The following is a 17,634-nucleotide window of genomic DNA, read 5'->3' as shown; positions in this document are numbered from 1 at the left end:
GCAGCTCCTTCTCCGTGGTTGTGTAATTCCTCTGAGCAGAATCCAAAGTTTTACTAGTGTAGTAAATTACCTTGAATAACTTATCTCGCTTTTGCCCCAACACAGCTCCCACGGCCCAATCGCTAGCATCGGACATCAACCCAAACGGAGCATTCCAATCCGGCGTGATCAACACTGGCGTAGATATCAGCGCGGCTTTCAACTTCTCAAAGGAGACGCGGCATTCATCGGTGAAGACAAACTTCACATCCTTCTCTAGTAAAGCACAAAGTGGCTTGGACAGCTTGGAGAAATCTTTGATGAAACGCCTATAAAATCCTGCATGCCCAAGAAAGCTCCGCACTGATTTCACAGAAGTTGGCGGCGGCAACTTTTCAATGGCCACGATCTTAGCACGATCCACCTCCAAACCTTGGACAGAGACCTTATGCCCCAAAATAATGCCCTCACGAACCATGAAGTGGCACTTTTCCCAATTAAGCACTAGAGACGTCTCCTCACAACGCTGCAATACTTGCGACAAATTGTCCAAGCAATTATCAAAAGAAGATCCAAAGACAGAGAAATCGTCCATAAATACCTCCATGATATTTTCAATCATCCTATGGAAAATTGCCATCATGCAGCGCTGGAAAGTGGCAGGAGCATTGCAAAGACCAAAAGAAATCCTCCTAAAAGCAAAGATGCCATAGGGACAAGTAAACGCGGTCTTATGCTGATCCTCCGGGGCTATCATGATTTGATTGTAGCCTGAGTACCCATCCAGAAAGCAGTAGTACTCGTATCCTGCCAATCGGTCAAGCATCTGATCAATAAACGGCAAAGAAAAGTTATCCTTACGTGTGGCTGCATTCAAAGCTCGGTAATCAATGCACACGCGCCATCCTGTGACCAGCCTCATAGCTATGAGCTCATCTCTCTCATCCTTAACCACAGTCATGCCTCCCTTCTTAGAGACAAATTGAGTTGGGCTCACCCACTCACTATCAGAGATGGCATAAATAATGCCGGCATCCAACCACTTGAGCACCTCCTTTATCACAACTTCTTGCATCGCCGGATTCAAGCGTCGCTGCGGCTGCACCTTAGGCTTGTATTCCTGCTCCAATAAGATACGATGCATGCAAATAGAAGGACTAATTCCTTTGATGTCGGAAATAGACCATCCTATAGCAGACTTGTATTTCCTTAAAACTCGCATCAACTTCTCCAACTCCAACGGAGATAAATAAGCAGATACAATAACAGGAAAAGTTTCATTGTCACCCAAAAATTGATACTTCAAGTGATCAGGAAGCGGTTTCAGCTCAAGTTTGGGTGTGGCTGCAGCTCTGGATGACTCCGCTGGCCTAGCTGATTCCGCTGGCCCGGATGATTTCTCTGGCCTAGATGATTCCGCTGGCCCGGGTGATTTCTCTGGTCTGGATGATTCCTCTGGCCTGGATGATTTCTCTGGCGCAGAGGATTCTTTTTCTTTTTCTTTTTCCACCGACTTGCTTCCATCAACAGGTTTGTGAATATCCATGTAAGGCACAGGATCGATGGGATGTCTCTCTACAGCCTCCAGCTCTGCAATATAATCTAAGATCTCATCACACGCCTCGTCTAGATTGGAATATGGATATAAGGATCGTGTGATGCACACCTCCAAGGGATCGTCTACAGCTGCAGGGAAATCTATCACAGATTCAATCATGTTGCACTCATCCATCTGCGGCTCGGCTGGTTTTCTCATAGCGTCATAGATAGATAGAGTCAATTTTTCATCATTGACTCTAAATGTGAGATCTCCATCCTGTACATCAATAAGACCACGGCCGGTAGCTAGGAATGGACGCCCCAAAATCAATGGAGTATTCTTATCCTCCGGCATGTCCAAGACCACAAAGTCCGCAGGAAAAATAAACTGCTCCACCTGCACAAGAACATCCTCCACAACTCCCTTGGGATATGTGATGGAACGATCTGCCATCTGCAAAGCAATAGAGGTAGGCTTGATTTCTCCAATCTCCAACCGGTTGAAAATAGAGAGAGGCATCAGATTGATGCTTGCCCCTAAGTCACAAAGAACGCGGGAGAAATTCTGCCCTCCAATCACACAAGCGATAGTAAAGCTGCTAGGATCCTTTTGCTTCAATGGTAGCTTCATTTGTAGCACTCCACTGCATTCCTTGGAGAGATTAATCGTCTCATATTTCCCCAACTTTCTCTTGTTGGAGACTGCATCCTTAAGGAACTTGGCATAACCTGGCATATCTCTTAAAGCATTAAGTAAAGGAATGTTGATGTGAAGCTTTGAAAACATCTCCATTAACTTGGCTAACTTCTGATCCATCTTTGGCTTTGCCAGGCTATTCGGGAAGGGTGCTACAGGCTTGTACTCTGGCCTGGGAAACGTAGGAGTAGGAATAGGCTTCTTAACCGCAGAGGTTTTCGACGATCCCTTAGAAGTAGGCGGTGAATCGCACACAATCGTCTCCAGGTCATCCGCCTCCATAATCTCTACATTTTCTTCCTTTCCATTCTTGCCATCCCGCTGTTCTGGCTGATCTCGCTGCTCTCGCTGATCTCGCTGCTCTGCAAAGGAGTGGTGATTCCTCTGCTCTGTATGATTTTGATATTGAGTTCCGCTCCTTAGATGAATCGCATTACACTGATTTTTAGGATTGATCTCAGTGTTGCTAGGAAACTTTCCTGGTGTGTGCTGCGCAGCTGCTTGGTTGGCAATCTGACCAACTTGAGTCTCCAAAATCTGTACTTGCTTCGACAGTGATGAAAAATTATTCCCAATGTTACCCACTTGAGACTCCAAGTTAGTCATCCTTGAATTAACAGTTGTCTTCATGCTAGACATCTCTATTAACATCTGCTGCATCATATCCTCCATTGATGCTTTCTTCGGCTCATTTATAACTCCTCCGCTAGATACAGAGAATCCAGGTGGAAGGCTGCAAAGCATTGCTCGGATTTCCGTAAGAAAGGTTAGGATGCGAACGTGCTCCTGGCTGGAACTGCTGCTGACCCTGCTGAAATTGTGGACCTCTGCCATACATTCCTGGCTGTCCTCGCTGGAAATTCCCATAATTTCTGCCATTCACAAAATTGACATCTTCCATGCCTGACGGGTCTATCACAGCTTGCTCATGACGTCCACCATTCAATTCACCAATTTTTGTAGTCAGCTCTGCCAACTGAGTAGCTATCGCTGCCTGTTGAGTAACCATTGCTGCCATAGGATCAGAACTTGACGCAGCTGCAACCTTCTTCAATTGTACTCACTCAGATGGCCATTGGTAGCTCGTAGAAGCCATACTATCAATAATGTTCCATGCGTCAGAACTGCTTTTCTGGAGTAGGGAGCCACCTGCAGTTGTATCCATGTGCATCCTTGTACGCTCCCCGCAGGCATTATAGAACATTATCACGAGTGTGCCCTCATCAAATCCATGGCCTGGGCACTTTCTGAGCTTCTCCTGATACCGCTCCCAAGTTTCCGCTAGCTTTTCTCCTTCGTACTGTTGAAACTGCACGATGTCCATCTTCAATTTCAATGTAAGGCCAGGCGGATGAAACTTGCGTAGGAACGCATGAGCTAAGTCCTCCCACATGGTATTCTCTCCCAGCTGCAGCGTATGATACCACGACTTCGCCTTATCCCACAGTGAGAAAGGAAAAAGACGAAGACGGATAATGTCATCGGGAACACCATTCATCTTTACCGTGCTGCATAGCTCCAGAAAATGCGCCAGGTGCGCATTAGGGTCTTCGGTTGCATGTCCACCGTATTGGCTCTGTTGGACCATTGTAATCAACCCCGTCTTCAGCTCAAAATTGTTCACGTTCACTCGTGGAGGTTCCTGGTAAATATATTGCGGTATGAATGCCTCATTGATGGCTGGTTGCTTCTGACCCTCTTCAGCCTCCGATTTATCAATCAGCTTCTTCAATTGCTCTTGCAGAGCTCGCATTTGAATTTGGATTTGCTCAGGAGTAGCCATCGTATTTGTCTCAACTTGATTGTTCTGCTTCTTAAGATCGCGCAAAGTCTTGTTGATTTCAAGGTCCAACTCAAAAAGAGGATTTCCGTGAGATCTAGTGTTCATGCGCACCCTACAAAACCACACTAAAAAAAATTAAAATAAAAACAAATAAAAGCCTGAAGCACTATAAAATCCTATCGGAAATATTAAAGCAACTTCTTGAAAGTCCCCGGCAACGACGCCAAAAAGTTGATCACTAAATTATTAGCAACAAATTACCGCAACTAACACGGCGCAATTGTAGCACAAATTGGTAACCAAGTATCGTATCCACAGGGACTAACACAACGAAACTACTTTAGCTATCTCCTAAACAAACTTAAGTAGTAAACAGGCAAACGAAAGTAGAGATTGGTTGGCTTAAATTAAAACGCAAATAACGATAATTAAAATCACGTAGGAAAATATCAAATATAAAAGACAACTGATCCTAGGGTAGTAAATTCATTAACTAAATCTATATAATTAATCTATTAATCCTATGTACCAATTTAATCCAGTTATGATGAGAGATCACTTAATTAATCAATTACTCTCGCCAGAGCAGCAACGATCGTAGATTAGTAAATTCTCTATCTCCGTTAGGTCTCAAGAAAATCTACTAACTTCCAATAGCTCCTAAGAATAGCTCCCTATGATCCACCTATCTCCGCTAGGTCTCAAGGTTAAAATCATATCATGCATTCCTGAATCCGCTAAACAGTTATCTCCGCTAGGTCTCAAACCGAATAGCTACACATGCAAACTATTGATCAGATAATTCACAAGAAATCAAGCACCAGGAATTATGAATCATAAACTGGAAGGCACAAAGGTATTAACAAATAAATCACATAAATTCAATCAACTATTTACAAACCCTAGAATCAGCTAAAGGAAACTAGCTAGACATAGTAAAATAAAACATCAACATAATTAAAAATAACGCAATTGCAAAAACTGAAATATATAAAAACCGAATGAAAAATGAAGTAGCTACTTGAATCTTCAATCTTGATCCAAGCCTTGAAAACTAGAAAACAATAAAATTCTAAAGCTAGAAAACTGAAAATATGAATGCTAGGGTTCGGGTCTCTCAATAGGTCAAAAGAAGACCTATTTATAGATTTCAGATTTCCTTCGGATCACCATGGAAGTTGCCATGCAAATTAGAATTCTAAAGGTAATAGAATCGTGTGAAATAAGGCAACTCTCCAGCTGGATGCGCGCTCCGTAGAATACTCCTACTCATGCTGAATTCGCAGCTCTCGCCAAAAGAATGGATGTCACCAGGGTAACGGGTCACGCCAGAGGAATGGGTCGCCAGCGGAATGGGTGATTTCTCTGCTATCTCCAGAGGAACGGTGATTTCTCTGGCTTCTCGATTCCGCTGTAATGGCTTCTCTCCCCTCTGCTCTGACTCTCACTTGGCTGCTCTGATTATTGACTCCTCTGGTGATGACTTTGCTACACTGGCTTCTTGATTTCACTGACTCCAGAGAAATGGTGATTTCTCTGGCGATTGATTCCGCTGCACTGGAGACTTGAGGTCTTTGATTTCTCTGACTCCAGAGGAATGATGATTTCTCTGCTCTGGAGACTTCGGTTCCTCTGCTCTGGAGACCAGAACACCTAGAAAACGCCAAATTCATCCAAAATTCTCCAAAACTGCATTCTTCTATCTCGAAAGCCTAAATCTCCTGCAAAGCATAAAATACACCATAAACGCACCAATTTCCAGAAGATTATCTTAAAATATGCACAAACAAACCCTTAAAAATAGAGTAAATTAAGCATAAATCAGCTTCAACCGCCTTTCTCAATCTATTCTTGATGCTCTCTTCTTGCTGCATCAGTGCCTTGTTATGATTACGAGTCTGATTCGAAGGGCGACCCCTTTTTTTCTTGGGAGAAGAGATAGCCTCCTTAAAGCGTTGAGCCTTCATTTTATTTTCGCATGCAAGCGATGTCAGACGCTTGTCCGAATTCTGAACTGACCCATTCCTGTTTTGATCTGATTGTTGAACGCTTTTGCAATCTGTGCTCTGGTCTTGGGAACGTTGGGCCTTGTAGCCCGCATCGTCCCGGAAACTCAGCACCTTGTCACTGCTTAGTTCAAGTCTTTGCTACTCAGTAGCTCTGCTCTGTTCAACGTTCTCTTTGGAGTTCACACCAAGTTCTTGTAAGCCCGTAATGTCTTCGTTGTGTACGTTCAGCTCTGTATTGTCTGGTCTCTGGTCCCACTCTAAGAACTCTCTACTTTGATCCAAACTCTGTCCCTCAATCTCAGCGTTGCCTACTGCTCCAACCTGAACCCTCTGATGTTCTGACTGTTCATCCCTACTCTTGTTGGGCAAAGGTGTTAGTCTCTGATCAAACTCCACAACCTCTTGCTGGAAGTGCTCCTGTCCAACGTCTCTTCTTTCTTGTTCCGCTGCAGTCTCATGTTGCTCAGCGTTCTCTGACACTTCTCCTTCCTCCAAGATAGCAAAGCGAGTAGCACTCTGCGATTTAGCAGCAGACCTGGTTAGTGCCTCAAGAAGGTCCGGTCCCGACAGCTCATTATTTGGATGTTCCCCGATAGAGGGCTCAAACGCCTCATTAACACCTTCACGGCGCCGCTCCTTTGTTCTTACTTCTTGCCAGTTAGGCTCATTTTGTTTCACAGGCTCAACAGTTTCCTTTCCTTTTGTTTTTCCCCGGCGACATTTGTCCACTACATGACCTGTCATTTTACATTTCGTACAAAAAGGAGGAATGTACTCATAATAAAATTCAATGTCGAACTCATAGTCTCCACCATCAATAGTCATGTATTCAGGCAGCATGTTGGCAAGATCAACTTCAACCAGCATTCTCGCGTAGTGAGCAACATCGTCATCTACTGAGTTGCCATCGATCTTGAGAGGTTGCCCTAACCATCTGCCAATCCCCGACAAAACCTCCGGGTGCCAGAATTCAACAGGCAAATAGTAAATACGTACCCACACTTGTGCCAAAGAAGATGATTCTTTATAGGGATTAAAGAATCTTACCCATTCGCGTAGTCGCAGCGTTCCGGAGGAGAGCTCCCAAGCAAGGTGGGATTTGTCAATTGCTTTATCTTCCTTATTGTTAAATTTCAATGTGAAATATCCTTTTCCCATTGGCATAAGACGCCAATTCGAAGTCAACGACCATAACGACTGCAACTCGTCCTTTAGCTCCCTAGCTGTCTTTGGTTGCGTTCCTTTATTCATCATGAATCTGCCAATCAAAGCAAATTGGAACTTCGACACTTGGAGAAGTTGTAGTTCTTTCGGAACCTTTAGGATTCCAACATCATCACGGCTGCATGGACGAAGCGCTTTAAAGTTATGCGCCGGCAGATCCGGCTTCTTCGTGCATTGAGTCGCGGTCGCCCTAGCGTAGGAAACAGGCGGGACCAACGGTCTGTTCGTGTCAGAGGAAGCCTGAACGGCGTTATTCTTTGCAGCAGTAGCCTAGTGCGCCGCCGAAGCTGGCCTAGGGTTAGGGTTTCCTCCGGCTTTTGTGGGACAAGGGTTGCCTTCGATCGTTGTGGGGGAACTCAAGAAGTTGCTTGAAATCGACAGAAGATGGAGGCCGCTCCTGTCCATCTGAGACGGCGTCATAACGCCGGTGGGCCTCTGCAGCGAGGGAAGCATCGGAACTAAACTAGGGTTCGGGGAGGGTTTCGCAGAGCTCTCATTTTTCTCCGAATTCAAAATAATTACTTAAGTTAAATAATTTTAAAATTTACTCAACTTAAAAATCTTAAATAATATAATATCTTACAAGTGACAATCAAAATAATTCTTATTCTTTATGTGTGAAAATTTATAATAAGTTATAAACTTGTAATATTTCTTATGTCATCTTTTTTTAAAAAAAAAATTAAATGACTTGTATTGACAATTGAAATACAATAAAAGAAAAATAATTCTAACACATTGACAATCAAAATAATGCTAAAAAATGATATATTTATTGAATTTATTTTATGTACAAAAAAATATTACAAGGATACAAATTACAATCTTCAAAATTGAATAAGTAAACTAACTAATACTAACTAAACTAGCAATTGCACTCGTGCAACGCACGAAAAATATTTCTATATTTTATTATATGTAAACTTGATTATTATTTTATTATTATATAAAAATTCTAAATATAATTAAAAATACTATAATTTAAGATAAATATATTTTAGTTTAATATAAAAATAATAAAGAATAATTCATATTAATAAAAAATGATATTGTTAAAAAAGAAAACAATATAAGTTAATAGATTATTGAAAAAAAATAGATTTATTCAAAAAAAGAGGAGAGAGGAGAGAGAAATTTACTAAGTTTTAATCTTTAAATAAATATAATTTTTATATTTTAAGTCCAATATTTACATAATATATATCAAATTAAAGTTCATGTCATGAACTTTAATTTGATATGCATATCAAATATTTTATAATTAGATGAATTTCATAATTTAAAAAAGAAATAAAATAGAAAAATAAGAAGTTAAAGAAAAAAAAAGATGTATAGCTAGGGATGGCAACGGGCCGAATCTGGATCGGATCTCATCGATACCAGATCCAGATCCGTTTTTATCTATCAGATCCAGATCCAGATCCACGGATCTAAAAAATTTGGATCCAGATCTAGATCCGTCAGATCCGTGGGTCCACGGGTCCAGATCCATGGATCTATTGTTTTTAAATTAAATTAAAAAAAATTCACAAAATCAACAAGCTCATAATCTAACAATAATCAAATTTCATTCATAAATGGCTCACCAAATCATAAATCTCCAACTTCTCACAAGCTCATAATCTAACAATAAATTTCGAACCTAAATCAGTCCAAATCAAAACATAAATTTCGAAACTAAATCAATCCAAATCAGAATGAAAATTTCAGTTGTAAACATTGACAAAATCAGAATCTAACCTAAGACAAAAAATTTCACTTTCAGAATCAAATCAAAATGAACATTTTTTTTTAAATTTCTAACCCTTGATTCAGAGCATCCTGTGGTAGACATTGACATGGCTGAATGGCGGCGGCGGTGGAGTCTGGCGGCGATCGGACGGTGGTGTAGGGAGGGTAGTAGCACGCAGAGTCGCAGGTGGCGACCGAAGATGGAGATGTACAGCCCGCAACACGCAGAGTCGCAGATGGCGGCCGAACTGGAGTGCTCCAAGAGGTCCGAGAAGGTGGCCGGCGAGCTGGAGTGATCCGAGAAGGTGACGGCGAGCTGAAAAAGAGAAAGAGGGGCGGCGGGCGAACAGCAAATTGGAGGAGGATGGGCGTCAGGGCGTGTGCTGCAGCTGCTGCTGTCCCCGCCTTCGCCGGTGGCGGGAGGACGAACTGGAGAGGGAAACCGGATATGGGAGTGAGGCGGCGATCGGCGAACTGGAGAGGTAGAGAGGGAGATGGGAGTGACTGAGGCGGCGGGCGAGTGAGGGAGGGAGAGGAACCGAGAATGGGGAAATTAGAATTAGAAACTAGGGCTTGGAAAGTTATTCTAATTTTTCTATTATTTTAAATTTTTAATATATGTAATATTATTAATAAAATAAATACAAAAATAAATAATATATTTTAAATAAAATCAGATCCACGGGTCGGATCTGGGTCGGATCCGGATCTCAAATTTCAAGATCCTGATCCAGATCCGTTTTAAAAAATGAGATCCAGATCTGCGAATCCAAAAAATTGAGATCCATATTCGTAAAATCGGATCTGGATCCACGGATCTGGACCGAGTCCAGGATCCACTGCCATCCCCTATGTATAGCTTATAAATAAACCTTCAATTTTAGTTTAACTACAAAATTGTCACTCAATTTTGAAATTAATTTGAAATTGAAAACTCCCTTTTTAATGTAGTATAGATGACTAATTCACTATACTAATTCCAAAATAAAGTTGTCTAAAAAGAAAAAAAATTAAAATTAAAATTAAGAACCAAACAGGCAATTCCGGGCCGAACCGACGGGCCCATCCGACGGTTCAAGGGCCGAGAATTTGGGGACCGTAACCGGCCCGTTGTGTTTGGCGGTTGGGCCAGGCCCAAAATCGTTGACTTCCGGACCGGTTCCGGGCCGAACTGCCGGGCCTGGTTAGCTCATTGCAACACTAGTTGAAATGGAGAGAACTGTCTACGCTGCACAGTGTTCATGTGAACACTGCTGCTAAGATTTCGACACGTGGCTCGAGATGTTTTTGAAGACCGATTTAGCTGGACCGGATTTCATGCATTTCCGTTTCCTTTTTATAAACTGCCGTTACTTTACCCATTTTCAACATTTGCTTTTCTTTTTTATTTTTTAACTTCATCCATTTTTTTTTCTTGTTTCTCTTTTCTTCTTTATATTTTATCCATTTTCTTCTTGTTTCTCTACGTCCAAAGTTCCTCAAAATATAATGGCAATCAATACAAATACCATTTTAATATATATAGAGCATATAGATCGATAGAGAGATTTTTAATAAATTTTTATTTGTTATAAGATTTAGCAAATATATTAGTTATTGATTCATCTTCGTCTTCTGTTTAATAAAATTGATTCATCTCCTTTAATATTTTAGCACATATAATATATATTAGAATAAAGTAGTAATTTATTATTAAAATAATTAAGAAATTAGATTTAAATAAATATTTAGGAATTTCAATAATACGACTAAATTTCAATGAGGTAGTTAACAAATTATCGTATTTAAAGTTAGTGGTGCTCAACTTAATTTGACTCGAGCTCTAATTTTATACTAACTATTTTGTAGTATATAAATTAATTAATATTGAAACTTTAACAATTTATTGTAGTAAAACATTGACATAATGATATTCTGCTATACATGTCTATATATATACATATATGTATATATATGTGTGTGTTTTATAAGTTTATTATAAAATATAAGCTCTATTTTAATTATAAGTTTATTAGAAAATATAATATTATGATACACAACATACTATAATATGTAATACAATAATGAAATAATTATATTGTGAAACCATTTCATATTATCAAAATAGAGTGAAGCGTGCAGCCGTGAAGCGTGCAGTCGTGTAGCGTGTAGCGTGCAGCCGTGAATGTTATATTGTGGTTTATATTAAATTTAATTAGTAAAAAAATAGTGAAATTTAGATGAGCATTAAAATATACTCCCTCCGTCCCGGCCAAGACGCTACATTTACCTTTCGGCACGGGATTTAAGGAGTTGTAGATTAATGTTTTAAGTGTGTAATAATAAAGTGATAAAGTAGGAGAGAGAAAGTGATAAAATAAGAAAAATAAGGTAATAAAGTGATAAAGTAGGAGAGAGAAAGTGATAAAGTAAGAAAGAGAAGATAATAAAGTGAGAAAGTAGGAGAGAGAATGTAATAAAGAAATACTTAATTAGTGTTAATTAAGTGTTTAAAATTCCTTATTTTTGCCAAATATAGAAATGTAGCATCTTCGTTGGGGCGGCCCAAAGAGGAATATGTAGCATCTTGGGCGGGACGGAGGGAGTATAAACAAATCACTATACACGGTCACAAACCCAGTCCTCTCTCTCTCCATGTCGCCATGGTCGCCCCTCCCCAAATTCCCATGCCCCACCGCCCTGGTGGGCTCAGAGGGCCACATATACTCCCTCGCCGTCAAGGACGGCCTCCTCTACACCGGCTCCGACAGCAACAACATCCGCGCCTGGAGAAACATGCAGGAATTCGACGCCTTCAAGTCCAGCAGCGCCTTCGTCAAGGCCATCGTCATCTCCGGCGACAGGATCTTCACCGGCCACCAAGACGGAAGGATCCGCGTTTGGAAGATGGACAGCGCCGGCGTCCACAGGTAAATCGGCACCCTCCCCACCTTCTTCGCCCTGCTCAAAGCTTCCATGAGGCCCCACAACTACGTGCAGGTGAAGCGCCACCGCAGGGCGCTGTGGATCAAGCACGCCGACGCCGTGTCGTACCTGAGCGTCAGCGAAGAAGGAGGGCTGCTCTACTCGGCCTCGTGGGACAGAACGTTCAAGGTGTGGGACCTCCACAGCTCCAGATGCGTCCAATCCATGGGGGCGCACGAGGACGCCGTCAACGCGGTTGCGACGGGCGCCGGCGGGCTGGTCTACACGGGATCCGCCGACGGCACCGTGAAGGTGTGGAGGAGGGAGCGGGACGGCAAGGCGGTGCGGCATGTGCTGTGGCGGACGCTGCTCTACCAGGACAGCGCCGTGACGGCGTTGGCTGTCGGCGAGGAGGTGGTGTACTGCGGGTCGTCGGACCGGCTGGTGAATTTCTGGGAGGTGGAGAAGAACAGCGGCGTTTTGAGGTGGCACCAGTTGGCGGTGCTGTGCCTGGCGGCGGCCGGTAATCTGGTGCTGAGCGGCTCCGCGGATAAGACGATATGCGTGTGGAGGAGGGAAGTGGTGGGACATACGTTCGTGGCGGTGTTGTCCTGACACGCGGGGCCGGTGAAGTGCTTGGCGATGGAGGCGGAGGCGGAGGCGGAGGATGGGAAGTACACGGTCACACGGTCATAAATAGTGAAATTTAGATGAGCATTAAAAGATAAAAAATAGTGAAATTTAGAATGTTATGAATTGATAATTCCCTCCTTACTAGCACTCCGCTGGATGAAGAGATAAAGGCTGCGGTTTTTGATTTAGGGGGTGATAGTGCTGCTGGCCCCGATGGTTTCACTGGAGTTTTCTTTCAACACTGCTGGGAAGTCATTAAAGCCGATATTTGTCTGGCTGTCAGGACGTTCTTCATCAAGAACTATCTGCCTCAAGGTCTTAATTCTAACACGTTGATTCTTATCCCGAAAAAGGAGGTGGTTACCACGGTGGCAGACTTACGTCCTATTGTTCTTTCAAACTTCTTTTTTAAAATTCTCTCGAAGATTCTGGCTTCTAGACTCAGCTCTGTGGCTGCGGATTGCGTCTCGCATAATCAATTTGGGTTTATACGTGGTCGCTTGATTCACGATTGCATTATGATCGGCTCTGAAGGTGTTAATTGCATGAATCGTTCTTGCAATGGCAAGAACATGGCTTGTAAAGTGGATATAAAAAAGGCTTTTGATACGTTGAGCTGGCGTTTTATCTTGTGTGCTATGGAGGCAATGGGTTTTGATCAACGGTTCTTGAATTGGATTTCTACTATCTTTGGTTCGGCCCGCATTTCTATCCTGTACAACGGTCAACTTTGTGGTTACTTCTCTTGCTCTCGTGGGGTAAGACAAGGTGACCCGCTCTCGCCTATTATTTTTGGTATTGCTGAGGACGTGCTTAGTTGTATGTTTATGAAGGCGGTCAAAGATGGTTGTCTGACGCCTATGAGTATGAGTCGTGCTAATAACTTTCCTACTCACCTTTTATATGCCGACGACATTCTCTTGTTCTGTAAGGCTTCTACCAAGAATGCCCGTACTATTCGCAACATCTTACAGCGATATGGGGAACTCTCGGGTCAAATTTGCAACAGAGAAAAATCGCACATTTATTTTGCCAAAGGTGTTTCCTTAAGTTATCAAAGACAAATTGGCAGGATCCTCCATTTTCGTGTTGGGCTGATGCCTATGACTTATCTGGGAGCCCCTCTCTTTGTCGGAAGACCCAAAGCTATTCACCTTGCCGCGATAAAAGATAGAATTATCCACAAGTTCTCTCGTTGGAATGGCTCTCAACTCTCTATTGCGGGACGTATCTATCTCGTTCGCTCTGTCATTCAGAGCTCCTTAGTTCACACGATGATGGTCTATAAATGGCCTAATTCGCTTCTTAAGGAGTTGGATAGATCTTGCAGAAACTTCATTTGGACGGGGAATGTTAACAAAAGGCCAACTTGTGCTGTGAGCTGGGACCGCGTCTGTGCAATCAAGGAGGAAAGAGGATTAGGGATTAGATCGTTTGAAACGATGAACGATTCCTTTCTGATGAAGCTTGCTTGGAAGGTGATTGGGGGGCGTCGGTTTGGCTTTGAGATGATGAAATGCAGATACTTAAATGAGGCGAGCAGGCCTCGATCGGCGTTTCTAACCTCCTCGATCTGGATTGGTATTAGAAAGTTGATTCCTGATCTGCTTGAGGATTCCTATTGCCTTTTAGGGAAAGGATCTTCGGTGTACTTTTGGCATGATGATTGGTTAGGCTACTCTATTGCTGATAAGATTAATCTGCCAAATTTCATGCGCTCTAGATTAAATCAAACGGTGTCTAACTACTTCTACGATGGGGTTTGGGACTTTTCTCAAGAGTTTATTGATGAATTTCCTTACATTATTTGTGACATTTTACTGTTGCCGATTGGCGAGGAAGAAGATGTGAGATTATGGAAACCGTCCGTTCATGGAGAGGTTACGTCTGCCCTTGCCTTTGCCTCGAAATGCCACCGTTTTCCAAGTGTTAATTGGGGTCGCTGGCTGTGGGAAAATTACATCCCCGTTCGTCGTTCCATTACTTGTTGGAGAGTTATTCTAAATCGACTGCCAACACGTGATAAACTTATTAGACAAGGTCTGATTTCACCCAACTATTGCTCTCTTTGCTTTCACGAGGCTGAGGATCTGAGTCATATCTTTTGGTCGTGTGATAAAGTCCAACCCGTCTGGACGGAATTTTTGGGGTGGTTCAATCAGATGGATGGAAGACTTTGTGCTGACATCCACAGCTTCCTTATTTTTTCTTGGTCGATAAAGGTGAGCTCTCAAATTAATGCCCTTTGGAAACTTGGGGTTATTTCTGTGATTTGGGCGATATGGAATGCACGTAATAAAAGTCATTTCGATGGTGTTGCTTTCCATGGCCGTGCTATTCTTAGCTTCATCAAGTCGACGTTCATGGAGGTGGATAATTCTCTTCCCAAGTTGGGATGTATTGACAATACTTGGACGGATTACTTAACTGTCAGGCAATTGGGTGTCAGTGTACATCAACGGCCTCCACCGGAATTCACTTCGGTCTATTGGTCGCCACCTGTTTTTTCTTGGATTAAAGCCAATACTGACGGTTCGGCGGTAGGGGCGCCAGGTCGTATATGTGCTGGAGGTGTTTTCAGAGATTGGAGAGGCTTTGTTAGAGGTTGTTTTCATGTGGAAAGAGGAACAGGTTTTGCTTTTGAGGCGGAACTGTTAGGCATCATTACGGCTATTGATTTTGCTCACCAATGCGGTTGGTTTAAGATTTGGATTGAAGCAGATTCTACTTATGTTGTTTCCATTCTGTCGACTAAATCAGACAGAGTTCCATGGCGGTTTAAAGCTTTGTGGAGAAGAACTCTTTCGCTGCTTGATAATATGGAGTTTAGGATAACGCATATTTTTAGAGAAGGAAATGTTCCTGCTGACATTATGGCCAGTCCCCATACTCCTGAGGGACGTTGGAACCATAACATTCAGCTAATCCATGACGCGGTCATTCGCGATTTGTCGGTGCATAGCTATGTACGTCAAAAATAATTTCTTGGTTGGGAATTTTTCTCAAACACTTGGCGAATCCTTTGCCAATCTGCCTTGGCGTTGGTTTCACGTTTGGTTCGTGCATGGTTGGTGTTATCTGGTTTGGCGTGGCCTCTTGAAGTCTGTTCGGTTCTTGTTCCGGAGATTGATTAGTTTTTTGCTTGAGACCGCTAGTTTCGACATTTATTCGAACACTTGGCAGTCGTTCAGTAGCTGCTTGGGAAGAACTGCTGTGTTTTGGTGCTGGAGCTGAGCGAACGTGGGAACTAATAGCGGTGAACTTCTGGCTCTGTTTTATTGGATGGAGGCGCTTGGGAGCTGCGAGTTCCGGTTACTGGTGTGCAGCGACAACCAGTTTTTTTCGAAGAGTAGTTTGAATCGGTCTTTGGGTTTTGACAGTTGTTTTCATGGTCTTTTGGTTGATGGGCAGCAGAGGGATTTACGGCGACGGCATATAACCGGTCGTGCTTTCCCTTTCACTGCTTGTTGGGACGTGCAGCGCGAAGGTTGGCGGCGACGGCATATCACCGGCCGGACAGCCTTCGACACTGTCCTTGGAGCAAGGTACCTACGGCAATCTCAGTTTAGGCGACGGCGTATTACTGGCCTAAATTGGATTGTCTTTGTTGCCGACCCTCCTCTGATCGTTTTTTTCTTAACCTTTGGCGTGTGGGAACTTCTTTGGCGACGGAGTTTAACCGGCCATAATCTTCCCGTCTCTTTTTCTTCTTGGGAGCATTGGGCGACGGCGTCTCACCGGCCTTTTGCTCTTACTGTGCTTTGCTTTCTGTGGTCAGCTAGCGACGGCGTCTCACCGGCCTTCTGTCTACGTCTGCTTTTTGGTCTCTGTTTGGTCTGTTTGAGCCGGGTTGGTTTGGGGGCGATGGTTAGGCTGGAGCTCCTGAAACCTTCCCTTCCGCTCTTTTTCTTTTTCTTTTCTTTTCATAGACGGGTACTCTTTTTCCTTCTTACAGTTTTTCCCTTAGGGTTTTCTGTAGGAAGGTTTTAATGAGGCTCGGCCCTTAGTCTGCTTGTTTGTGCTTTCAAGGGTTTAGGTTTTGCTTGTTTGTTTTTCGTTTTTTTTTCTCCTTCTTTTATAAAATCGCATTTTAATAAGAATGTTATGAATTGAAATTCTCAATTTCGAATTATACACGGTCACACGGTTACACGCTTCACGCTACTTTCATATACACGATATTATAATTCTCTACAAGTTATAATAGATCGTGCAGTGTAATCGTGCACGATTTCTATATAACCGTGATAGAAACATCTGACCGTGTGCCCTAAACCCTAACCGTGAACCCTAACCGTGACTTGTTAGGGAATGACCATTGATTTAATATTTTGACAATTTTGTAGCATTTGCGTAATGGATTTTGACTAAAATATGTGATAACTTTATTGTGATGAAGGATTTTTAACTAATAGTCATTTGTTATTCATCACATAACTTGATTACTCTTTAGTAGGTTGAACTATTAAGTAGTGCTTACTACTAAGTACAACTATGTTTTTCAATCAATTGGTGCAATTTGATCCATAGATGACACTGTAGCAATCATTCGTACCGAATACTGAGTCAATATGTATTTAGGGAAACTAATAAAACATAATAGTGATGATATATTTCAAATCTAATTAAACAAATATTAAAAAAAACTAAGATTTTAATTTACACACGGTTACACGACTGCACGACACACGTTATGCTCATCCAACCACGGGTACACGCTCAGGTTGCTTAATTTTTGGAATCAAAACCATTGTACTCAATATTAGGTTGCTTAATTAAAATATTAACACAATCCGTTATATCAGCTTAATTAAAATATGCATACACGTTATATTGAACTCAATATTAGGTTGCTTAATTAAAATATTAACACAATCCGTGTGACCGTGTATAATTCGAAATTGAGAATTTCAATTCAAATTATAGTCATTTGTTTATATCTTTTAATGCTCATCTAAATTTCACTATTTTTCTACTAATTAAATTTAATATAAACCACAATATAACATTCACGGCTGCACGCTACACGCTACACGACTGCACGCTACACGCTACACGACTGCACGCTTCACTCTATTTTGATAATATGAAATGGTTTCACAATATAATTATTTCATTATTGTATTACATATTAT

The 17,634-nt window shown here is 42.1% G+C and overlaps 1 protein-coding gene across 1 annotated transcript; it reads right to left on the bottom strand.

Moving 5' to 3' along the window:
* Positions 1-6,145: 6,145 nt before the first annotated feature.
* Positions 6,146-7,258, bottom strand: LOC131003176 (uncharacterized). The gene has a single exon (XM_057929658.1). It carries the CDS (start codon positions 7,256-7,258, stop codon positions 6,146-6,148), a length of 1,113 nt encoding a protein of 370 aa, XP_057785641.1.
* Between the last annotated feature and the right edge of the window lie 10,376 nt (positions 7,259-17,634).

This window comes from Salvia miltiorrhiza, unplaced genomic scaffold (genome assembly GCF_028751815.1).
Source record: "Salvia miltiorrhiza cultivar Shanhuang (shh) unplaced genomic scaffold, IMPLAD_Smil_shh fragScaff_scaffold_8_1, whole genome shotgun sequence".
Lineage (NCBI taxonomy): Eukaryota > Viridiplantae > Streptophyta > Magnoliopsida > Lamiales > Lamiaceae > Salvia > Salvia miltiorrhiza.
This window is presented reverse-complemented; position numbering and strand designations above follow the sequence as displayed.

Coding starts and splice junctions, on each gene's coding strand:
- LOC131003176 (XM_057929658.1), bottom strand. CDS start 7,258: ATGAATAAAGGAACGCAACCAAAGACAGCTAGGGAGCTAAAGGACGAG.